Raw genomic sequence first — 26972 nt, forward strand, 5'->3', positions numbered from 1 at the left:
CCGAGATATTGCGACGATCACGACGGATGAGAGAAGAAAATGAGCACCGGGCGACAGGAAGTGAGAATAAGAAACGCGCCCGCTAACGAGGTCCGCAATCTCGCGTAATCAGGAACCATCCGCGAAGTCTACGGCTCGGGGTTCAACGGTCATTCGGGACTAATTGGTTCGCACGAAACACCCGGAAACCGGAATAAGCCGGGGGCGTTAAGGGGGAACTTCATCCACTTTGTCCGTTTTCATATTTTCCCGCGAGAAAATCAATGCAGAAAATCGCAGGACCAACAGGTGCCGCATCTTACAGACCTTACACCTCGATGGTCGGTCCTAACGTGTCGCAACTCTTTGACTACACCTGGATACGTTGAACCTGGATGAAAATTTAAACGAACAGTCACCGGCGAGGCAGAGGTGGAGTGGAGGTGGAGGTTCCGCGTCCTCGCTCGTACCAGCTGGTGAGTCATTTGGTGACATTTGACCCCCACCACGCAACTTGGATCGTCCTCTCCCGGTTTGCCAAGTGACGTCAAAAGTGGTTCTCAATTTGCGGTAACCGTCTGAGTTTTGATTCACAACCGCGACGTGATTCGATTATGTCAGGTACCTCCATGTGTAGCTTTGCGTAGGTATAGGTGTAGGTATACGGCTCGTCTTGGTCGCCTGTGTTTTTAATGTCCAATATAGCCAGACGTGTAACAGGTACATAACAATAATCTTTTGATCAAACTTTCATGGATATCGTCTCCCGATTTCTTACACCGAAGACGTTTTACATCACGCCTGCATATTCGTTCCGATTCACCTTCATCCCTTGCAAAATGGATCCCTGTTTTTGTTCCGCGTTTCTCATCGTTTTAGCTGGTTATAAGTATATTCCTGATAAAAGTGACGCAGACGTTGCTTTCAACGCTGACGTAGAATTCATCCGATTGTGTAACCATTGGAACGTGATTCGAGTGTCAATCGTTCTCATCGACGTCCGTATTGGAATCCATCGTTGACGTTCGGTTCGATTCACAAATATTTATAGATCTGAAGTACGGAGTATCTGACTTCATCCGACCGTTCGAGGATTAGGTCTTTCGTTCGTACAAGTTACGTATAAAGTGCTGAATATAAAGTAGCTACCGCGAGTTTGATTAACCGTCCTTCTAAATTATACCTGAGCCTTATCTGCGTCGGAGTCGCAAACTCACGACACCGTATTCGACTTATTTACGAAACGGTATATCGTATAGTACAGCTTTTTTTCCTCCGAGTGGACAATGATATTCCAATTTCACGATTCAGTGCGTTCGGTGTGGATACATTACCGTAGCACAGATGTCGCAACGTCGTTCCAGTTACCAAAAATTACTACGAAATAAGCAACAAGGTTTTCAATGGATCGAATTATCCTTACGTTTGAAAAACCCGCGTACAACGTCCACTGGCAATTAACTTACATCGCGTTACGCTGTAATTTACAAGTCACAACTCGCCGTGCGTTGTCCTCTGCTACCTAAAGCAAAGGTCTTCGCAGCATGCAGCAGCAGCGTTGGTGAAAGGAAACAGTGACGGTCTTATCGCAAACTCAGGGTGTTGCTCAATGAGCTAATAACTAAGACTCCGATTGTCCGGAGTTGGGCGTAGCTGAAATTTTTCCTGATCACCGGCGTGGTGTAGAAACTTGACGACCTCGATGCCGTCGTCGCAGATCCACCTGCCTCCGATATTACGAACTGGACAACGGATCGGCAACCAGTCAGGGTCGGTGATGCTCTGGTACGGTATCCGTTATTGCCCACACGCCAACGAAGGACGAGAAGGCGACTTCCGTCGACGGAGGAAATGAATTAGCCGGAACGGAGGTGATCCATCGAACCTACAAGAGGAAGCGTCGCGGACGATCAATCAAAACCTGACCCACTCCTCGTCTCGCTTTTCTCGGTACCACTTTGGGCCTTTGGATATTCTCTGCTACTCGATCTCTTCGTCCTTCGCAGGTCTCATTTCAACGATCGTCGCAGTTTTATTCTACACGATGCGCCCTCTCCAACAGTAAGATAAAGAATCCAATTCGCTGCGCTTCGTTATTTGGTAACCAAGGTTCGTACGCACAGGGAAAAGTTGGAGTTGCTTGTGAATCGATGGTCAGACAGTACAAGATACTTACTAGCTAATATTGAAGGTATCAGTATTAATGTGTGAAAGAACTGTCGTTAATCAGCGTCATATTTCCTGAAAGGTTACTGGAAAATCCTTTTTCTCGGGCTGGAATACCTGGAAAACCTGGAAAAGTGGGGGAACTTCAGTTTCCAAAAGACTTACGAACCCTTTCAACCTGTCCTTGTCGTTTGAATTGATCGGGGGGTCCGATCTGCCGGTATCCTCGAAATCTCGCCTATGTTTCTTCACCGAGTAAAACGTACGTCTGACCGTTTAGGGAGAGGTTTCGGCAGTCTAACCGCAGGATCAATTCAGCGGTTTCAAATCTCTTACAGAAACCTCGGTCCTCGGTAGGTACTTATTTGCGTACAACTGCTACGCGTGTGTAATACACACGTCCGTGCAAACGTATAACGTACGTATCCAAGCTGCTTGGAGATCTGCTCCAGGAACGGGTTAACGTCCGCTGGCGTCGCTTATAAATAGCGTCGCGACGCTCCATCGTCGACGTTTTGACTTTTGACTCCTCGAGTAGTCCAGAGCTGCTGGTGTGTATATATACCGAGGCTTATATCGCGCCGAGGAGCCGATCAGGCGGAAAAATCACTAGAAAACTGCAGCCCCAAAAGCGTCACACTGTATTCCATCTATTCATACCGTGCCTACGATGTTCAGATATTCATTACTTCCGCCATCTCAATCATACTCGCAATCAAAGTGAAGATGAAATCCAAGGAACAACGTTCTCGGAGTGCTTTTTACCCCCGAAGTCTGCTGGGAGTTTGAGGGTATTAAATAAATAACTCGAGGAATGACTTGAGCACTCGGGTACGTCCGGAGAATCGATGCTCGGTCATGACGGTGTAAGGTCGAGATGTAAGGTAGGATGTTGTAGATACGGTTAACGGACACGAAAGATCGCGTGCTTCATGGTCCCATACCTTATAGTGGCACTCGGCGAAGAACTGGGTTATCATTACGTGTATATAAATTCGTCCTGTGGATGTAACGCTGTTGTGCTTACGATGTGCCTGTTCGGGTTCAGGTTCCGCAGTCACATAAATTCTGCGCAAAATAAACCTACAAGAGTTACATGTTCGTAAAGGGCAATAGAATTTTGAGGAAATAGTTTTTCGAAACAAATTCTCACGTATTTATCAACTTTCAGACATGCATCCACACCAATTACACGTACGTACATACGTGTACAGGCGCGAGAAGCTACGCTTGTACACACGTTTGTAACCCATCCAGCATCTCGGATCTCGTCTCATTTCCGTATAAACTCGTTTCAAAGTTGTCAATTAAAACCCGAAGACACGTGTAGTGCCCCACGTTTATCGACGCGTTAAAACTACACGTTCGTGTTTACTACACGTGGACGAAGTCGAAGGTGAACTTGGGGCGATTCATTGGTTGGTTACCAATCAGCTCCGTCCTGGACATGTAGAAATTGATTTCGTACGACTGTTGCGTCACTGATTTTTTTTAATACTCCTAATTAATCTAATTCGATCTCACGCTCTGCTCCTTATCGTTCCTCTTCTTTTCTTTCCTTTTCTTCTTCTTCTTCTTCTTTGCCTTTGTCAAGACAAGCCGGATTTCGCCTGCAGCCTTTCGGTGCCCTAAGGCCTAAGCCAAGTCAGAAACGCGGCAACAGAGCAGCGCCTTGACCCCAAGTCTCGTTCGCCGTCTCCTTCTCTCGTTCTCTGTCCCTTTCGATCCCCGTCTCCCCCTTTCTCTCTCTCTCTCTCTCTCTCTCTCTCGCTCTCTCTCTCTCTCTCTCTCTCTCTCTCTCTCTCTCTCTCTCTTACGCGCAAAGATTCGGGGCCGTTGCGCTGCGCGACGAAGAGAGCAGTGAGTACTTCCATCTTACTCCCTTTGCGCTGCGCTTTTCTTCGTCGCTATATCGGATCGTAACTACGTATAAGCATTTCTCTTTTGCGTGCATTCTGCGAGTGCAAACGCGCAACTTGGCCCGCTACCGGAACCGTGTACAATATTTTATTATTTTCAATATACGCACCCGTGGTCAGGCTTTCCTGCTTATACTCGACTATACATCGTACGTAACGAACGACGGTCGAACGTTGAGTCCAAGCAATTGAGTCGCAGCCAAGAAAGTTTCCGAGGCTCTCTTTCCAGCTCGTGCTCTCTTCTTTGACTCCGCTCGAGAAAAGGCGTGAATTACGTGACGCGGACTCATTGTTCTCAGCGAGTTTAATTAATTCAGCTTCTCAACCGGTAATCCCGTCGGTTCTTCGCATCTCTCCTATAACACCGTCGACTGCTAACCCAGCGTTACGTACCATCTTCGTCGCCTCGCAAACCAAAAGTATGAAATTCAACGTCATCGAGAGCTCCAGCATTTATGCATTCGCCGCGCGAATGAAACGTTGCCGTTAAACTTGTCCTCGTTCCACGATGCGTTTAGATGATTTGAGTTTATAAAAGTTTAAGAAAAATATACTCACTTCAACACTTGCAATAATTCGCGACTCGGAATCGAAATTTCCTACTCGAAGTCTATTACCGTACGTAACTGAGAATTCTATGTATATGCCCGCGTACAACGCTCTATGACTAATTGGAAATTTCACCCGTTATTAGCGGCCCACATTTACGTATCTTGAAACTTAATCGCGAGACAAAGGAGACACACGTACGTCATACACGACAGTGAAGTTGTTCCACGCTATAATTAAACGTCGAATAAGGCGATGTCTGCGATATTGCAAATGGCGCTTATAACGTTTACAGCTATAGTTTGCAACGTTATATTACGCTCTCGGTGAAGAAGAGAGACGCTGGTGGGCGTTCGCAAAATCTGTTTAGACTTTGGGATTAGAGAAGCGGGATTCCGATGTAACGCAATTAGCTACTACGTCTGTACGACGTTTCGAAATCTTTGAAGACAAAGATTTTTGGAGGGGGGGGGGGGGGGGGGGATGCCAAGCTCACACGTTACACGTACGAATATTTTTCGACACACGACGATGTATCCCTGAAGAGAAAACGGCTGCAGTTGGCTTGTAAGATATACGCTGAATATCCTATCGCATCCGATATTTCTTTAATATTTCCTCCCGGCTATATCTAGTCTCTAGTCTAGTCACGCCGTACGATGCATGCGGATGAGATTCATCCGAGAGCTTTTTCAAATATGTTATCGACGATGCGCGGAGCTTCTTTTGCGTATCGCACGACGTTCTTTTACCTCGTATACATACGCGATAAGTCGCAAACTAAAATTGTAACCGCGGTGCAGCCTGTAGGTTCTTTGATAATTTTCAACAAGTGTATTCATCACCCGTGACGGATTAATTGACGGATTGGCAGAATTCTACGGTCGCATCTGTCGGGGTGCAGCGTATGGCGCTTTCGATATTGGCGATATAATTAACCGTACGCGTGTTTGCCAAGCACGTGTATCTTCTCTCGGGGATCATTTAACCAGCATAATTGCCGAACATTGTTTACCTTGTTAGCAAAGTTTACAGTTGGCCAACTTGAGCGAGAAGTTAATAAACAAACCTCCCTCCCATGTGAACTACTCTCACCTACAAACTTCTGCGACGACGTCTTTCTGCAATCTCTGTCCGTTCGAAGAGCTTTCTCGACGTCGCCGAGGCGTATCCGTATCATTCGCAAGCTCTGTATTCGATTAATTATCGCTCCGTCATTACGACGCAGTCGTTTGTACGAATCGAGCCAATCGTCGAAGGGTCGACGCAGCTGAGAGCTTTTCTCCGCGCTTTGAAAAAAAATCGTATCTTCCAATTGTATTCATTTCCATTTTCTTCGTATTTCCAGCGATCCGTATCCGCTGTTTCATGAAAATTCATCCGCGTTAAATCACATCTCCGTGATGCAGTTTGCAGGTATTCTCAGAATGTCGGTAAAAGCATATCTGTTTACCTTTTTACAGCCGTGTGCGTCTCTCCGTGAAGCACGATGTTCGAGGTCCGAGGTATAATTCTACAGAGTTTAATTAACGATTCCGTCGACGTACGAATGCGTTTCCTGCGTCTCACCAAGGAATCGATAATGACTTCGCGATTGTACAATATACGCTTCGTTGCGTCGTCTCGTCTACTCTGTAGCCGGTGTTATACCAACGTAATACATCGCAGCGGCGTTAAACGGTCGACGAAACTCCCGAGAAAACCGTGACATAGTTACGTAGTATACGTATATATAGGTATACATGTATGTGAATACGTATAACAACGCGTAGCATCGGTACGTACAGCAATAAGGTCCGTACGTTGCACGATATGAATAAAAAAAAAATAAAAAATTTGCCTCAACACATGAACACGATGACGCTAAACAGTCTCCATCCGCCATTATACATTTATTACACTCTGACTAATTCTTTCTTTGTAAATTACGTATGGTTTTCGAATAAATCCCGTCTGCAACCGCAACACCATGCAACGGATCGTATTATTCGACCCTGAAAAACATTGAATGTGGTTTGAATATTCTCCAATCGATATCTCTTTCGAATCTGTTCGTTATTCTCACGATATTTGTAACCACAAAAATAAAGCGAAAAGAAAAATAAAATGAATTCCGCGCGATCTCCGGATTTCGATGATCGTCGACTCGACGCCATTCCGTCGGCCTCGACCTCTACGTGAGATGATTTCCGATCATTTAACGTCTCTACGCGTCGCGATGCAATTGTCAATCCGCAAGCCTCCGCACTTGTGGTGAAAAATGTATACGCGCTTCTTTCGTCTATAGGTATACCATCCGTACGTTTGTTTAAATAAAAGAACCTGCGTCAAAGTCTGGGATTAGTATCGAGTGGAAATTCCTCTCCGAAATTTGCGTTAATTGTACTTGAAAGATCGCGATATTATTTTGTAAAAATAAGAATATATCGCGAAACAATCGAGCGAGCTTCGTCTCTTTGGAGTAAAGAGTATAGAAGAATCCCGATATTTTTTCTGCGAGCTTATTTTCGAAATCGATGAAAATCCTGTTTCTTTAGAAAACAAAAAGCTCTTCAAATCTGACGGAAAATACACGTTCGGAGAGTAATTCCTCCGGAACGAAGTCGCACCGCGATCTGTATTTAGCGTATCAAAAATCGCGCGATACTTTCCCGCTTGAAATTCTTTCTCGATCGTTAGTTTCGAAAAATCACCAACCATCGTTACGCGCGTAGAAAGCTCCGTACGTCCGAATCGTGTATCCAGTTCGATGGACGGAATCGCGAATCGAGCAGAGCAGCTTGTCTCCTCCTCGTGTTCGTCGGATGGATTTATTCTTGTCCCGGGCAGCCGGTACCTCCACCGTAAATAAATTACCCCGCAATTCGCTTTCGTTACTTCGTTTTACTTCTTATTTCTAGTTTGATCGTCTCGATCCTCGCCTCGGCGCCTGCACGTCACGAGACGGCTAGATCATGCAATAAAGAACGTGGCGATGGGGAATTGGGGGGGATGAAAAACGCTGTACGTGCATCTTCCTCAGGGCTGCACCAATGCACATTCTGGATAATACTCTCGACGTCTGTTGCGTAACGTGTGACGTTGATCGCGTGCGTAGGCGATGCATAAACGGTGGAAGAGACGGATTTTTATGCTTCTACGAATTCGATAAAATCCGATAGGGTTCGTCGAACGATTTAAACACATGCAGCGCCAGCCACTCGAGTCTCCCTTCGTAGTAACTTGCGAGTATTAACCATGCGTGTGCACACATGTGTGTGATCCAGTCTCGTCGACTCGACACTGTATCCGTACCGCATGGTGAAAACAACCCTTTTGCAACAGTTTCTACAAATATATCTGTACAGGTCTTACGTTTATACGGTATTCGTTATTGTTTTATGTACACACATATATATAGCATGTTATGTAGTTTTTTACTTTCGTTTTTATACGGGAAATCGAAACGCCGTGCGTAGATTTGCGTGAATGTTCAGGCGGCATGAACATGTGTCGTTCCGTACAACGAGCTAGTTTTATCGTACCGGTTGACGATATCGTTCAGACGTTTATCCGAAAATCGATGTTTCTGAAACGACACTTTGATACGGATCATACGGATCTCCTTCAACGTTTAAGGTATGTTTATTCAAAGGATATCTGGAGATACTTTCATCGTCGGATGAACTGGATACTCGTTTTTTGTTTGTTTTTTTTCCTCCATCTTAGAAGAGTTCGAAGTTCGCGTTTCCCGATAATGCCAACTGAAACTCGAACGAATGGAGTTTCATTCCGCCCTACCGTACCTAATTGCAAACAATTACTTCCCGCGGATTCTAGTGATTTTCAAATTCTGTACAAAGGCTATCCATCAATGTTGTTGATCAGAAACGACGTATGGTCGAAAAATTGTATCCCCGCAGTCTACGAGTGTACGTAGTATTGGTAGGTACTTTACTTGAAATCCACACCGATGTAATGTCAAACTGTAACTTCTCGGTTCCTATTTTTGCTTATTGTATACATATACGGATGTATGCTTATATATATATATATTTATATGTATATACAGTGAGCGATTGGGAGAGTAATTTGAATCGACGACCCGAGTAGATGGGTAGACCTTTATTCATACTACAGCGATCGACGCTTGGTTTTTTTCTTTTTTTTTATTCCTTCCTTTCTCTTTTCATTTTCATGTTGTAATTTTTTTTCTTTATTTTTTTTTTTCTCGTCCTTTTCTTCCCTGTATTTCTATCCTTCGAGGGATACGTTTACCCGGGTAACTTCACCTGCCCGAACTCGGCTGCGGCCTTACGCGTTTCGTCTCTTTAAATATCGTTTTTCTGCAACAGCCGTTATTATACGTGTATACCTCGGGGTAATTTTTACCTGAAAAACAACCCTCGTGACCGAAAATATATACAAGAGAATTTTTCACGACCGCGCAAACGATGTTTTAACGTATATATATATATACATATATTTGCACAACGCACAAAGTACAATACAATAAAGGATAAATACTTGTTGTCCTGCGGGTAAAAAAGTCAGAGGATCATGCTCGTAGCTACAGGTTCATATTTCTTCGCTCCATCTCCTGCAACGAACATCGCGATGGCGTTTCGTCCTTAGATCCGTCTGGGAGGAACTCATTGAGACGCATTTTTTTTTTTCTAAGCTCACTTCAAGCTACACGCGAACCTTTAAGCGATCATCGTCGTTTCTATGTCCGAACACTTGAGATATTCTCATCTTATTTACGGTGACGAGTCGAGCGTATCAATGGGAAAGTTGTAGAGAAACAGCTTGCAGACAGTCTCGTTTCAACGTGTATCAAGGCATAAGACGAGGACAAAGCGATCGCTAAGTTGTACCTTGTACATCTTTGAAAATTGGAGAAGGAATTTGTGCGAGTCCAGAGATCTGTCAGTCGTATAGTATTACGTTTGCGCTTTCAACAGACGGCCGGTTGGTTTCTTCTTCTTCCTCTTCGTCATCTTCTTTTTATCCTCTTCTTGCAATGTATAAGATTTTACGCTTATAATAGGATTAAATTCTGCAAGCTCTTGGTAATTATATACCGAGGGTAGTCGGTGCTGAAACTGTGATCACGTGATCTTGTCTCGGAGTTTCATCAAAGCTTTGCTGCCACTACATCGAGACAGAGAGAGCGAGAGAGAGAGAAAGAAAGGAAGGAGGAGATGAAGAGAGCAAATGAGATAGAGATAAAGCTAAAGCGGGTAACTCCTACCTCCGGTCTGGTATGGGAGGCCAAAAATATGCGTCTTGGCTTCTAGAATTTCCGTTGCCGCACGCGCCCTCGTAATTAAGAAGTGCCTTAGCCTCCGTCTAACGGTTCTACCCAAGAACAAACGAAATTCCTCCCTTTTCGGGGGCTTAAAATTTTCCGTCGCATTGTCGCGGTTCTCCCGCCTCTCCACCTCCGTCTTTCTTTCTCCCTTAACCTTACATCTGTATACGTATAGCTGCTCAACACTTGCCCGTCGCCAAAGCTATTATTCTTATCGAAATTATTCTTGTTGTTACTCGTGATTCTTGTTTTGCACAGGTTGTTTCGTAAAACACAAAAAAAAAAAAAAAGATTCAAATTTATTCGAAAAGGTTCGAAAGTTCGAAGACCTCGTTCGTACAACCAGTACTTACACGCAGAAAATCGACTGTATCGGATGATCAGTGATCGTGAAAAGGAAAGAACAGATTTTCCCGAACCACGGGTTGAAGTAAAGTTGTACAAACAATTGATTAGTAACCAAATACCGTATGAAAAATTCCGACGATCAATCAACTTACTTGGCAACTTCAAACCGCTCACTACCGTCTCGCTAATGTCAGAAATCAAGTCTCCTCAAAATCGTCAACGTTTCAGTTATTTCAAAACACATACATACGTAGGTACAGATAAATTATCTTTTTAAAGTTCGCAGACGAACCTAAGTTTCTCGTCTCTCCTCTACCGTCGCACCGGGAAGGTTGCATAAACTTGCATTAATCTCGATGACGGTCTTCTCAGCTCCGTTATTGCGTCGAGGTTCAATCCCTAGGCGTCGGTCGGTCTCCGCAGGTTTTCTTCTCGACGCACCGTTTCTCGCATAGCCGGAGGCGTTTCGTTGTACGATATTACGCGTGGTGGAATTTTTATTTTTTATTTATTTATTTATTTATTTTATTTTTTATTCCCTCCCCCCCCCCCCCTCCTCCTCTTTTATCATACATATATTTGTCGCTTTTCTCCGGGTTTTGTTTCGTCTTACGTACATCTCTCCGCTCTCGACGCCTCTTGCCGAAGGCCAAAACCGGTTGTGTTCGTCGTTTCTTCGAGCGAAGTAGCCGCCGTCGCTGATGCTGCCGTTGCTGCCGTTGCTGCCGTTGCCGGTCCAGCCGTTGATCTCAGGCCCACAAACCCTCAGGCTATGGTCCAACGTCCACATCGCCCAGGATCGGACCCATCCCTCTCTCTCTCTCTCTCTCTCTCTCTCTCTCTCTGTCTACCGCTAACAGCGCGCGCACACACACACGTACACAGTCTCCTTGATACACCCGATTGACTTTCCAAGATATAATATACGCGTGTAGAACCGCCTTTGCAGACGCTTCTGTCTGCTGCGAGGGATCCCGATCAAGGATGGGCGAAGGGGTGGGGGGAAGACCACCGTTCGTGTCAGAGATAAACGATGAAATTTACCTCCCCATCTTCCGCGATCATCCGATATCCATCTCAGGATCACCTCTCTCGCGTATGGATAGGAATACTCGTACGTTGGTACCTACGCTACGTGCCATGTAAGGTACGCCAATCATGTGAGAAGCAACTTCGCCACGCTCGAATCAGCTCCTTATTGCATCGCGTATAGAAAACAGTATCGATTTCCTTCTACTTTTATTACAGGTATTTACACACCTGTAAAATCGAATCATCGTACAATGTAGCGAGGATTTTTCCTCGCTGCACCGTCGCGCTTCGGTTAATTCGATCCTCGTGGTTCGGTACAAGATTGTAATTATATACCGTTTGTTAATGAGTTTGCGACGAATTGGTCGGAGCAGTTTCACGTCGTCGTGGTTCCTCGTTCCTTTGCTGCTGGCTGCTGCTGCTGCTGCTGATGCTATTGAAAAACGAAAACCTTGGACGTTGCCAGCCGTGGTGAAGAGGCGAACGAACGATGATCGTAAAAAGCGCCTACGGCTATTCTCGCACGGTAAGAGGAGGACTCGTCAAACGAGAAAGTGATTTCCACTGTCCGACAGCTGTAGCAGTGGATTATGTACCGTGGGAATCGGAATCAAATAATCACCTAGGCTAATGACTGGCGACTGGTTGGGTTGACGAAGAGAATGAGAATAAGGATTCCTACTTGTCGTCTCACTTCGTATTATCGTTTCTCTCTCTCCTTCTCTCTCTCTCTCTCTCTCTCTCTCGACTATCATTCTCCCCGTTACGTTCCCTCGGAATCACCGCCGGATGGGAGAGGCTGCTCGCTTACCTGTCTCGCGGATCATTATTTCCTAATGTCTCTGCGGTAGACCTTGACTAGAGATTACCGACTTCTCATACTCATATTTATCGTATCGCGATTATAACGGTATCAACGCTTCGCTTTCTGCGACGTTTTTGTCGCGAAACAAAAATAATATGTGACCCTCGTGGTTGTTCTACGTGATTTTCGTACGGACCGTCAACGCCGTACTTACCAATAGAATTTCAAGTTCGGTGTCTATCCGTCTGTCTTGTGATGTCAAGGTTTCGCTACCGGCAGAGTGTGCCAAGTGACAGTAATAATTACAAGCGTGGTTTTTTGTTAGAAATTTTACAACTCGCGAAAGTACATTCGTTACAAGTTCGTACCGATTTCCACGAAAGTAAAAAATTTTTAATACTCGGACAAATGTATCTGGATCTTGTCCCAATTTGTTGTTTTCGATATCACTTTTAGACTTTTGCTAATCCAAGGCGATACGGTCGAACGTAGTTTGATTCTAAGCCAGCGGTTTCTAACCTAAACGAACGAGCCGAGAATGAGAGAGGCGAAAAGATAACGTACACGATGAATCTGTAACAGCTGACAATTACCGCCACACTTTGGGTGTAAAGTATAAACTCTAGTCGAGTATCGCGTGCGCTCCCAGACGTCACGTAACACTTAGCGGTCAATTTGTCAGTCCGTATATACGTGCAACCGAGTTTGACGGTGGTCGATGATCGGAGTAGCTAGGTGGTGTAATTCTGAAAAAAACGTGTTAAAAACACCTGTGAAATGTCTTAATTATATCCTGAAATTGACGTAGGTTTTATTTTCCTTACTTTTTCTTCGTTCCTATTTTACTTGCGAAACGAATGCGAAACTGTTTTGTCTCCCGGGATGACATATCTCCGTCTTTCTCTTTTTCTCTCTTTCTCTTTCTCTACGAATACCTGTAATACGTGTACACGATTACTCTCGCACACGTCTGCCGTGTGTGTATACATATACCCGATCTTTAATTGCTGTCTCAAATGTACTCTCGCCGCTCGGAATGGGTATTTGCATAGGTTTGAATAATGCATGCGCGTACAGTCGTCGAGAAGTGCATTTATGTATGTATGTATATATGTGCGTGTGTGTGTATGGGTATCGCTTTGCATTCTATAAGCGAAATGAGGATGCAAATTATACTCCGACTTCAATTTATAATTGTCAACGATGAAATAGCTACGCCTCGCGATATATCTATACACGGTGATCGTACAATAGAGACGGATGCGTGAACCTCGAAGCTACTCTGTATAATGTAACGGATGATACCGTGAGCTTGAATTAAAGCTCGGACTACGAAGTTCTTCTTTTGCCCTCGGAATAACCTGAATTGAGCGTCGAAATCGTCCGTTATGCCTTGCGCGTATCATCTACATGTTCGAGTTGGGGTGATAAAAAGTTCTCGAAGAGAGCAAGTGGTAGAAAATGGAAGAAGAGCTGAAAGAGGGGACGCAGAATTGAGTTAATCGGTAATTAGGCGAGCGTTAAAAAACGAATGCGCTACGTCGGAGTTTCAATGCAGCCAGGTTGTATTTACTACGTAAAGATGGTGTGGGGATAAAATAACCGAATGAAAGTTGTCATATTTAACGCTAATGAACGAACCGCGAATACACGAGGAGAAAAATACGGTCGGAAACGGTGAATTGAAAACTTGAACGTCGCTCATCCCTGCAAAATGACATAATACCCAAATACAGGGTGCACAAATGTTTGACCCTAATTGCAGCCGGTGTATCGCTCTCGGTTTTTACCACGATTTCCTCTCGGCTTTATTGTTTTTTGCCAACATATTAACGCTCCTCGACTCTTCGTCACTGTATGCACCGAGCAGTGGTTTACAAAAGTGGAATTTAAGTGGCGCGAATAGGCTTGCTTCTCCCATAGAAATATTGAGAGTTAAACGAACGTGTGTTTGTGCCCGCTTCGGGGGCTTTGTGCACAGCAGTAGTTTAATGCGTCTTCGTTGAGAGTAGGCTGGCAGAGACCGGAGTATCCTCGAGGGCCTCTTTCCTTTCACCCTGACTTATAACCAATGGCGTCGAGTCTCTTCGCCGCGATTCAACCTCCCGCGTCACAGGTAAAGGTGTACGATAATTACGCCTCGGTGAATTTTAACCTCTGCACAAACGCAGACGCGCGTTCATCCTCCCATGTAACAAGTTGTTAGTTTTTCGCCCAATTAGGTATATTTTTTCTATATCATTTTTCTTGCCTCGCTGTCGTCTTTCGTACCTACTATCATGTATACCTGCAGCCAATATCTGCAGCGACTTTTACTCGTATCACGTGTAATAATAATAACGCGTGTAAAGAAATGACAGGCTGGTGTGCGATCGAAACACGCGCGCGCGTTAAAATGAAGGAAAAGGTTACACGCTGCAGCTGCACGAGCAGAAATGCAGGTATGCGAGTGCACTCATCCGCGACAGAGTTTTAATCGTGCATTTGGTTGTTATTCCATTTTTTTTTTTTTTTTCGACTCTCTTGTTCCTTCGATGATTTTCAGTTCAACCGCAATCAGCAGCGACGGATACTTTTTGCGTTTAATTTCAAATCCGGCCTCCTGACTCATTCGCCTTTTCTTTTTTTTTTTCTTTATCGGTTTACGGAGTTCATTGAAGCTTCACACGCCCTGCCGACTCTCTCACGCTTCCAAGAAACTCTTCTCGTCATTCGCGGTGTAATCCATTGGCGCAGAATCACCGAAGACGTTGATGCGCTCCGTCCGGTTTTTCATTCATTAAACTCGACGTACCGACGTACCTTTCTTGGACGACTCTGACTTCCACCCTTTCAGAGATATATTTTTGTCAATTCAATATCTTGGCCTGAATTTTGTTTTTTAAGTCAGAATTTGATTACGTCTAAATCCAAGATAGCGGATTCTGGTCGAAACTTGTTACTCGCGTCTTTTTTGGAACTGTACGAAGTATCCAAGATCATTCAAAGTTGTAAGCAAAGTGTCTCATTGTTACCGAAAGGGTTAATCCGCTATTGCACCCTCTGACTCCTTCGATTCGAATTACAACAAGGAGCAGACCTTACACGTTATTATGATCCAGCAATAGAAACGTCACTGTCACCACAAAGACTTACAAAGTTTATTTTTTATTAACCTCGTTTTCCTGCGTAGGTTGGTAGGTATTATACTTACCTATCAACTTTAACTTCTCCACGAGAGTCGAGGTGCGGCTCGGAATTATCGGTCCTCGCACTATATCCGTTCGTAAAATATATATCGGCGATTCTGCTTGTGCTCGGACGAGGGAACGAGAAAGGCGCACGATCGTTTAACGACACTGATTGCAATCATCCACCGTACGGTTCGGTCTTCTCGTTCTTGTCTTCGTCCTCGGCGACGGGGGCAACGGGTTAACGATCCTACTTTTCGTTGCGTAACACGCGCCTCGTGGCGATCAACTTAACCCAACACCGATATCAAGTTGCAAGTCAAATTCCCGTCCAAATATCATCGATCTTTCGGAGATTTTCAAAGATCATTATTATTATCAGAGTGAATTTCCTGATTGAACGAACCTCTCACTTTTGAACTAATATTTCGAAAGTTGACACAGTTTTTTTTTTTTTTTTTTTTATTATCCGTTACTCTGACGCGAGGTTGTAATCGTACACGAAACGAACTCTTCTCAGTTTTCCTTTCGTAATAACTTTGTACACGAATGCATCGAGTTTTACTTTAACCTTTTTCTTCCCACGCGTATCTTTTCTCTCTCTATTTTTTTTTTATCTCTTTCTTACCTTCTGCTTTTTCGTCAGCCAACAAATACGCCGCCACTTCCGCCATTCGTCAATGTCGCCTCTCTTTCGAAATATCGATGTTATTTTTCAATCTTTCGCCGATTTTCGCAAGTGAAAATGAGGCGGCTCTGCTTTTATCGTATTTCAGGTAAAAACTGTTTTTTCGACTTCTCGATCTTGAACGCCGGTTCGATTACCCTCGCGTATCACGTTTCGTCCGAGTTCCTGTTCTCCATTTTCGAATCAACCCCCTCATCTCCGACTCGGAACTTCCTCAACGGCCTTGTTCTACGAACAAAGTTTCGACTATTCAGGTTAAGTTCGTCTTACAATCCGCGGTTCGCAATTATTACACTTCCTGACCGGCCATTGTCTCTAAGTCCAAGCCTGCGGGGTTGGAGCCATTGTCCCAGATAAACGTTAAACCTTTGACGATCGCCGGGGGAAACGTCGTCATCCTCGCGGCAGATAAAGAGCCCAGTTTCCAACCCTAAACGCCGGTTTAGAACCCGGAGAAGCGGAGGCGACCATTCGGTTCGGAAACTACCCGGGCAATCCATCGGATCGAGATACCTTTACGGCTTACTTCGCTTCCTGATCGTCACGAAGAACGATAATCGAGACGCCTCGACCGGATGAAACGCCTCTTAACGGGGTGTTAAACTTTCCATCTTTTCCAGCGGTCCTGGAAATTTTCCATTCATAAACCTTGCCGCGAATGAATATATCCGCATGTGTATTTTTATTCTTTCTCAATGTCCTTGAATTCGTTACGGATCTTTTACAATCCACAAATGATACCCGATTTCATTGCGTCACCGCAACTCTTATCGGGCACGTCACGCAGATCCGAGTCGAGTATTGCTGCAATACGTTGGATTATGTTATGCCGTACAACAGTCGTTAAATGCTAATTGATTCTACGCACGGGGATACAATAATTGTACCGATTATGTCGGGATATTCGAGTCCCGATCTACGGAGGTGTGCGTGAGGGGATTATCGGTGCGATACTAAAGAAAATTAATAACAGAAGCAGCGCTGCGATAGGAAAGTTTGTAAATTGGTCAAGATGAATTGCTTTTTAATTACACCTCGCGCGCTTTAATCTTATACGCCGTAGTTTCGATTCCGGGACATTTTCCACTTATTCGCTTCTCCGTTACCTGCCTTATAATATCCTCACCTTTTATTCCCGCAGGTTCGTACGACGCGTCATTCATCGTTAGTTTAGACTATAATGTGTATTTTGAGATCGAATTTAATCCGGTTACCGGAGTGATTGATGGAATTTGATTCCTTTTTCAATTCGAATTTCCAAATACACAATTACTTGACTTCGTTTTCTTTCTTTTATTTTGTTTTTTCTTTCAATCATTTTTCCATAAATTGTTTCAGTTTCGCCATTTTTGAAGTTTCAGAACGTTTTGATAATACGTCGTAATCTATTGTCAAAATTTAACTCGTTGTTTATAACCCACATGCGTGTATGCATATCGTAGAAGAAGTTTTAATACCGAGCTAATTACAGATCGCATATGCATATCGATTTTCAACCTTAGCTCGACGGACGGAATATCGGGAATTCTTTATTTCTTAAAATTAATTTTATTCACGACCGTTAACTTGACTTTTCCTCTCATATAACCTAACCACTTCTCTCTACGTTGCCCTGTCCGGGATTTATTAAAAGCGATCGTCATGCTTGTACTCACAATATTGTTACCAGGGAGATGAAACGTCTGATAAAAAAAAAAGAAGGTAAATAATGACAACAGTATCTGTCGGGTATTGGGGTAATAATGAACTAGCTTTAATCAAAATTTTCCAACAAATTGTGCGGAGTAATATAATCGCGAATTGGTTTCTAGACCGTGCGCAACATAATATTAACTTTGTAAAGTATAAGTTGTAGTGTATAATTTTTATTATTATCATAACATATATATATATTTTTTTTTTTAAATTCAATTTCCGAATCTCTATTCAGCGGCATATAATTATCTGCCAAAAACGTTTCTGCGGCAGCATGCGAGAAACTTACCTTCCCCTTACAAATACAACATGTACAATTATAACGATTATCACAACCCTAGAAGAGAGAATCTTGCAAAAAAAAAAAAAAAGAAAAAAAAGAAAAAATCCGAAGCGTATCTCCGATTCTCGGACGTTTAATTTTTCTCCCCTTCTTTTTTCTTACCGATTTTTTCCTCCCGAGGACTCGAAAAAAAAAACAAACAAACGAAACGACGTTATAAAAGGACGGTAGGGTGGAAGAAAAAGGTATATATATATGTATATGTGAAAGAAGAGGATAAACGTCGCTTGACCCGGGTGATCCTTTGCGCCAAGGACTTTCCGAAAACTAGGAGAGGGGTCCTGACGGCTTGCCGCAGCATCAGCGGCATCGGTATCAGTATCAGCAACAATAGCAGTATCAGTATCAGAGTAGCTGTATAAGCGTAGGTTATCCTCGAGCTGCCGGCGTGCTTTTCGCGCGTGTCGGCCTTCCCGGTTCTCCGGCTTTACGTACAACACACAAACGCACGCTTACGTACAAGTACACGTATAAAGCTAGACCCCGTGTATACCTATATACGTATATATTTACCTATATACGTACACACCTATATCTCTACCTGCAGCCCCGTACGTACGTTGGTTGCTGGCGTAGGGACAAGAGAGACGATATATAATGTTCCACGATATTAAACGGGACGCATTCCACCCTCTGCCACCACCCCCAGCCATCCTCAACCACCCCACGCCGCTGTGGATGGTTCCGTGCGGCGGCGGCGGCGGCGGCGGCAGCTCCGGCCTACCCCGGGACCAGGAACTCCACCTCCACCCCCCCCTCACCCTTACAACCCCCAAGCCTCGTCTGCCGCCCTGCCGCTCTCCGACCCCTGATCGTTATATGCCAAATTTACAGCTTACGTATTACCCGACTAGCGACGGACTCGAACCACCCTTCTGTACGATTAAATATCCTGTCCTGTGTCTATTCAACGAACGGTAATATACGTACGCCATTTCTTGTGAGAAATTTGGTGTGTGTGGAAATTGCGGATTATATTTGTTTTGTTCTTTAATTGAGTAGAAGAAAAAAAAATATGATAACAACGATCGTAGTTTGTTGGATCAAAGTTGAAGATTATGTATTGGGTTGGGGTACCAGGTTGAATTTAGTATCAAGTCATAGATCTAATAAAAGCTAGAAAGTAAAAATGTATCAAATCTGAATTTTAACACCACTGAATAATGATTGCTGTACGAACACTGCTATTCGTATTTTGTAATCTGTGCGCATATGTTTTCAAGATGAATGTAAACAACTTGAATGCCCAGATTATTACAGACGCGACAGATAACGGTTGGTTATATTGTTTAATCAATTTTCCCCGATTCACCATTGTATACCCCAATTAAAATCGTTCGTTAATCCCTTCGATAAAAAAATATGACGAGTGGAAAAAATTGTCGCATCTTGTCTTGCGACGTGAACAATTCTTCTTCCTTACACGCGTGAGGGGTCAATTTCGCAGCTTCGAATCCAATCCCCGGCAACATCGCGCACGATTCTCGTTACCGATTCTTGCACAAACCGCGACGGCAATTCGGCCGATCCTAGGCTGACCACGCGGGGAGAGCAGCGTGCCATAATATCGGTCACACAAGCTTCGCCCGTAATTCCAGAGCGGTGAAGACGTTAATCCACAGCGTGTGTAGGTATAGAGATTGCTATCGCGAATTCCGAAATACCTACCCTACCTATCCCGTCCTATGCTATCCTATCCTATCCTGTCCTTTCCTCTCGAAGCCTCATTTTAACGAACACAATGCCGAATATTGACCTGAAACAATTCATGCGCGGTTATGCCTCGTTCCCGTTCTCCCTCTTCGCCTCTCTTTGTCGCTCTATATAGATGCTCGGTTTTTGTTACCCCTCAACGAGTACGGTACGTGAGTAAATTACGGTACGTTGAAACCCCGAAATAACTACTGTAATCGAAAATATCGGAATATACCGTTGACGAATTTCGTTCGAAAATACACGGCTGGATAAAATACGTTGTTCGTTTTTCAATCACTCATACAACGTACACCTTTTGTTTTTAACCTGTGCATATTTGACACTTTTCGTTATCGTAAACGAATCGAGATCGGATTTTTCTACTCGACCGTGTATCGATGATCGGATTCGTCACGCTGCTCGTTTCACAACGCGCATTTTCAGGTTTGTTAGAAATTTCGAGAAAAAAGGTTTTATCGTTGGCGAAAGGAAGGGCGAATTAATAAAAAATACATCGTTTGGCTCTATCGGACCTCGTACAAACTCTGTACTAATTTTGTTTACAAAGCTCATCGGGAACGGCATCTTGTAAAACAAATAATCCATTCGTCGACGGATTTCGCGCGCGAATAATGCCGGAATGGCGTTTCAGACTGGCTTGATATCCATCAACGGTATCCGTACGGACAAGGAAGGCAGATATACGCAAGGAGGACAATATTTATCGTCGTAATCAGTCGTGCCGTGCCGCTTTGGCGTAACCAGGAAGCCTGTAATACCTACGTTTCTATCTATCGTCTGGCGCATTAACGCAAAGAAAGTTACCGTTACGGATGAGGAATTACACGCCGTCGATCTAACGATCCGTCTCCGTCTCTCTGTATTCGTGTAAATTTACGCCTCGCCGGGCATTAATTGTTTCGAAATATGCATGCCTGATCCAATCGCCGTTTGAATGAATCGTTTCTTTTTTTTCTATTTTCTTTTAAAATTCTAACGACGGTAAAGCAAGTTAGGATTTTGAAATTTTCGATCGTCTTATAACGAGTTTGTCGATACAATTTACACGTGAAACGGGTAAAAAATGATCAATCTTTGAATTAATATCCTTGAATACGTAAATTTTTCTACTATTTTCATAGTTTGCATTCAACTTCTTTCGATTTACCGAATTTCATCGAATCTCAATCGTCATAAAGTTGCGAAATTCACCTAAAATCGCGTTCTACAAACGCCTTAACCATAATTCCAGTATCTCCGATTCCAATGCAATTCAACCCTTTACCGTTTCTCAACTAGGTACACACGTATCTAGTTCACCTATTTCTCATCTGTCGAGGATGTCGAACGTCTAGTTTTCCCCATTGACGTTATATTAACAATTGTGCCGAAGAGTCGAGGAAATGAGAGTTTGCTTCTCGTTTCACTCCCTTTGGGAGAGGCGGAGTCGTCGCCTACGACGAGTTTATATCCTCCCCCCACCTAAAAACTTGTCCGCCGCATGGGTTATATGCAGACTGATACCGCGATATCAGACCACTTGTTGCTCGTTTCGGCCTCCCGCTCTATTTTTCACGTGCTCGCTTCGTCCTCCTCCTCCGACTCGTGCTCCTTCCTCCCCTCCCCCCCTTCCTCCTCCTCCTCTTCCCTCCCATCATCCGACTACTTTACCTCGTCTTTCTATTCGTACTTCAAGCCCTGCAAGGTTGCACGATCCTCCGCATCCGTTACCGCCAGGGGATGTTTTACAACCAGAAGCTTAACCGCCCCCTCGGTTAAAGGTATAAACGTTGAACCGATTCACTCGGGACGCGTGGCAGAATCCCGTGATGTTCGATACTGTTTATTTAACCAAAAACATCGGGGTCGGCAAGTGGTGATCTCTTTTTTTTTTTTATTTTTTTTTTTTTATATTTTTTTCCTCGTCATCGTACTTCTTTTTGCGTACTAGTTTATTTGCTTTTCGGGGAAGATCGTTGTTACTGTTGTTACAGACAGGGGCAATATTATACCTTGTATATTTTTATACTGTAATAAATTGGCGGGAAGCCGATTACACGTTGCAATCGAAAAAGCTTACCGAGAGAAAATGCGAATTTGTACGACCTACTTGTAATTCAAATATCAGCTCGTCATTCGGCATCCATAATTCCGATATCGTGTATCTGTATGATATATAGGAAGAGGCTGAAGAAGAAGATTGCAAAAATAAAATAAGAAAGACGGAAAACTGTTTTACTACTCATTTATAAGACCGACGTTATTTGTTAAGCTTGAAGATACGGTTTTTTTTTTACTCTTATACAAACGAGAATGAAAATCATTCATCGATGTGAGATTTAAACGATTCTTCGGTCCTATCTTCCTCTCGCACAGTTAATTTGTGTAATCGATCTATTGCTCTAAATTGATGAATTCTACGCTTACATAAATTCTACACAAACACTGCACGCACACGCACGCCAATTTTCTATTTATTTATATCACCAGGTACGATGTCCGTTTATTTTTTGTGAAATTGAATTTTTACAGAAGCGAAAATTTAATTAGTAGAATTAAAAAAGGTTGAACGCAGAAGTATGGAAAAGTAAAATAATAAAATCGATTTTGCCGTTCAATGTTTCGACCTTTTTATATTTTTTCATTCCGCGTTTCGACTTTGTATATTTACAATGTTACACAAGTACTCGGAGTTTCCAAATTTGTAAATTTTATTTAAAAATTTGACATTTCCGTCCTTCTGCGAATCGACAATTCTTGTTTGTTTGTTTGTTTGTTTGTTTGTTTTTTTTTCTTTACCCCTAACCAAAGCGGTTCTTTCCTGTAACCTGGCACGCGATGATTAATTTTTCGCATTGTTACAGGCAGTGCGGTGGCTGCAGCCGACACCATTTCCTCGCCGTGGACCCCCGCGAGTTCCGGGCCGCCGCCCGACGCCAACGGCTCCGGCTCGGATACGAAGAATCTCGACGTTGGCGACATCAGCGATGTAAGTTTGAAGAGCGTTGTAACAGCGATCCAGTGGAGAGAAAAAAAGAGAGACGGAAAATGAAAAATTACCCAAAAGATCGTCGCGTAACCGTTGCAAAAAAAATTTATTTTAAAAGTGTACTCCGTAGAAATGTTTTTACAGCGAATATGAATTGACGTTGATGTATCGATAAAACCAAAATTATTTACAATCGGTGTATCGAGTGTATGCCTGCCTAAATAACTCGTACTTTATACCGGAACAAATTGAAGCGAACGATTCGCCCCGGTGTTCATTGATTTATTAAAAATTAAAATATGACCTATTCTGCGAATTTCAATTCATCAATAAAGTAGTAAACACGTTACGTTGCATACGGATATAACGAAGGAAGTTCTGGCGAGGTTCGCTGGAATGAATAATCGGAGACTGTCACTGTATTATTATTATTATCGATATTATTACTATTATTACATGTATAATAATGCGTGCGAATCTCGTTATGAGGCAGGATTTTTCTTTTGCGAAAGTAAAATTAGCGAGAATGAAAGCTCGAAGAAGATTTTGAAATTAAATATTCTTGCCTAGTTTATCGTGCAATTTGGATTATACAACGCGAATTCTTTGTTATTTGTAACGGTGAAATTTTTGGTCATCTATTTTCGGCGAATAGTGTTCAACAATCATAATTACAACGAACTGCTAATTTTTCACAGTTGAAACGATTGCGTGAATTTTCGATTACGCATGAAAATTGTTTTGCGACTTTTCCTTCCGATTCTGTGCAAATTGTATAAATTTTTGTTTTTTAATATTGTATTATTTATTTCTATTTTCTTTACGTTACCCTTGCTTACAGGACGAAAAGGATTTGTCGGCAGCGGACGCGGAGGGTGTCTGGTCACCGGATATCGAACAGAGCTTCCAAGAGGCGTTGGCGATTTACCCGCCATGCGGTCGGCGCAAAATTATCCTCTCAGACGAAGGCAAGATGTACGGTGAGTAAGAACTTGTTTTTCTATTGTACGTCTGACACCTTATAAAATGATCGAACGAGTCCGTCGTTAAATATGATTTTTTATTTACTACACATTTGGTGTGGAAAAGAGTTGTCAAATTACGAAGTCGGCTTAGCGACGTAAATTATTACACGTTTGACTCGAATTGACGGTAAAAAATGTTTGATTTGACTAAAACTTATAAGAGAGACGTTTCAAAGAAATTTAATATGAATTTACTAAGTTACGTGGTAAATTTATTGTATTTTTAACACTGGGTTTTAGGAAATCGATTGATCGTGGGTATTTAAAATGTCGATAATACTCGAATGGCGAGAAATTTCACGTTGCGGAAATCGCAGCGCATGCAAAGTTTCGAATTGGCCGAAACCATCCTTGGCTCCCGGGTCCCGGCAGTTTGGCAGGACTCCTTTCCTTCCTTCCTTCCTTCCTTTCTTTCCTTTCTTTCTTCCTCGCCTCGCGTTTATTGCTCGCTCCGCTGAGGTCAGTCCGTCTATACTTACGTGACCGAGCCGATATTGGCTTGCGGCTTGGCCGACACGTCGCGTCGCCACCTCCGGCACCTTGATTCTCTCCCACACAGCGGCCGGAGGCAATATTCTTCGTCACGGTTGAGCGGAAAACGATCCACCGAACGGAAGCTTTATTCCCGTGAAATCGATGACCGGCCGATGTATATACGCTGCAACTTCTCCGGTCAATTTTATCAATCTTCTGTTTATACCGGAAGTCAGAAATTTATCTGGAATATCTGGGAATTTTCCGATCTCGATCTTGACACTTGCGACAACAGTTGAAGAAATTCTTCGACTTCTCAAGATTAGTAGAGTCGAATATTTCGTACCGGAGACATCGTTGTAAAATTATTTCTTTTCGAAAGTGAAAACCAAGAGATGATTAACTCCGACGCGTATCATCGGGTGTTTCGTTCGAGAGTGGAGAACTTGTAAAGCTAACCGAGGTGCAAATCACGAGGCAGTTCTTTTTCCGGGATTACGAGCGGAGCTCCCGCGCAGTTATTGTATCGCTGAGAGCATGAATTGATTCATTACCGGGTTACAATGCGTTTTAATTTTCATTAAGCTCCAAATGAAAACCTCCTCTCCTCTCCCCAAGCTCCGAACACCGCGTACATATACCAGCGGGGGATTCTGACCCGGCAAAAGCTCGCAGCGGCAATTGAATCACGAAATAAAAAACCCGGCGTCGAGTGCTTTAATTCAATTCTCGCGTCGTCGGATAAATGAACAACATTTCATTTCACTCTTTCTCTCTTCCCTCCTCTTTTATTATATCATACACCGTAACATCTCACCGAGAACCGGGCTCAAAGTTACCCGTTATACCTCCTCCACTCATCGCCGCTGTATCTTCTCTCGTTTCCACTCTTGGGTGGATTTTATGAAAAATTATATATATATATATATATTTTTTTTTTATGTCAAGAATCGGCACGTAGAATTAGTCACGCACACCGGGAGAAATTCGTTATGACGCCGAGTTGCCGAAGCTAGTCGACCGATCCTGCAACAGAAGGCGAGTCCAAGGTACGGTAGGTATTAAAGTTCGAAAGGGTGGAAAGTTTAAATTAATTCGCACCTCCTCGGCACCCGGTGGAATTCGAAATCGCGCGCATCCGGTATATAAACGTCTCTTACAAGCAAAAGCAATAAAGTCGATTCGGCAGAAGTGGCTGATGCTGGATGCTGGATGCTGGATGCTGGACGGCAGCCAGTCGGGGCGAAAGACCCGCCCGATGGAAACAAAGGATAACGAGGCGTGAGGATCGTTTAACTCGACTGCCCATCGATCCTCTCGAAACTTATTTCGCCCTCCCCGAGGTTCTCGCTCCTGCTCGAGAGGCCTCATTGCGTCCCTCGAGAGCCAATAAAGGATTAGCCTCTCCCTGATTAAATATCCCTAAGCAATTTATCGCCCCGCCGTCTCCTCCTCCTTCCATTCCCGTATCTCTCTTCCTTTCTTTCTCAACTTCGATCGTTTCCGCATCTATTACGCTGCACGTGTATGTGCACGTATACACCTACATGTACAGGATTTAAATTTTACCCGCGTGTAGAATTACAAGCTACTCGGTATGTCGCGAATAATTCGCACAGTGGATTTAAAATCCTCTCACTCTACGTAAAACGTGAATTTACAGGTTTTAACGCGTCTTCGGATAACAGTGTGCGATACGACAGTATAGATATTCATTTTTACACAAGGCGAAATGTGAAATTTTAGTCTTATCGTCGCAATCGTCAATACCATTGATCACTTTTTCCACAACCGATCGTCACCGAGACGTAAAAAGTAATTTCTAAAATCTTTGTCCCGTTTAGTCGAGAGACGAAGATTCTTCCGCAACGATTAATAAGGATAATCCGTAACTTTGATCACATTATCCGACAATAAAATATTTCGCGTTTTACCCTAGACCATCCATTGTTACATCACCGTGGCGGATATCGGTACAGCGCAAAATACTTACTGGCCTAGGAAAGATTTATAGCCACCTATAACAGTCGCGCGCGCATACTCGAAAAGCCAGCACGCGTCTGTACAAGGGTGTACATGTGCAGAGTGCACATCGAACGCGTTCACTCGGCCGAGAATTTCTTCCAGGGTCGTTAAAAAGCTGGGCACAAACGATCCTTGAAACGGCGTTCAGATATTTTCTCGAAGATTACTCCTTCGGGTTCCTCGGTAGAATCCGCGCATCTGCTTACACTCTATACCTGCACGTGATGATACTTGACCGCGGTATTCTTGTTTCTACACGCATCCGCGTGTCCATGCGTCCGTTGCGGATGTGTAGCAAGATTTTCCGCCGCGGTCGCCCGTAACGCGTTTCCATTATACGCGCACCCTTATTTACGTAATACGTAATGTTACACACGTATACGTATCGCATCTGCGACTCGTGGGGGATATGTAAACGAATGCGCGTGTGTGTGTGTGTATGAATAATCTTTCCTCGAATATGGCGGGCCTTCTGTGTTATATCTTTCATCGAAGTGTCGCTTTTTCGCAAGACAGTTCTTTTCACACACGCAACATCGCGTGAGGTGTCTTCGATTCGTTTTATTGCCTTACTTTTTTGTTCTTCTCTTCCTCGTCTTCTTGAATTTTTTTTTTTTTTTTTTTCACTCATATTGGTACAATTTTTATATCGTACAATTTACAGACACTTATTCCTCTGATTAGTTTAGCTGTAATAATTATATTGCTCGTAAAATTTTATAGCTGGAGTAAGGAGAGAGAGGGAGAAAAAAAGAAAGAAAGAAAGAAAGAAAGAAC

General features: G+C 43.5%; 1 protein-coding gene across 8 annotated transcripts in view; it reads left to right on the plus strand.

Annotated features, from left to right (window-relative positions):
• The window catches only part of LOC124308267 (protein scalloped), a 103085-nt gene that overhangs the window by 55844 nt on the left and 20269 nt on the right, over window positions 1-26972 (plus strand). For all 8 annotated transcript variants that reach the window (XM_046770854.1, XM_046770858.1, XM_046770855.1 and 5 more), the window contains 2 exons: window positions 22547-22671; window positions 23513-23651. In XM_046770854.1, coding sequence (XP_046626810.1) covers window positions 22547-22671; window positions 23513-23651 — 264 coding nt within the window. The remainder of the gene's footprint in view (window positions 1-22546; window positions 22672-23512; window positions 23652-26972) is intronic.

This window comes from Neodiprion virginianus, chromosome 6 (assembly GCF_021901495.1).
Source record: "Neodiprion virginianus isolate iyNeoVirg1 chromosome 6, iyNeoVirg1.1, whole genome shotgun sequence".
NCBI lineage: Eukaryota > Metazoa > Arthropoda > Insecta > Hymenoptera > Diprionidae > Neodiprion > Neodiprion virginianus.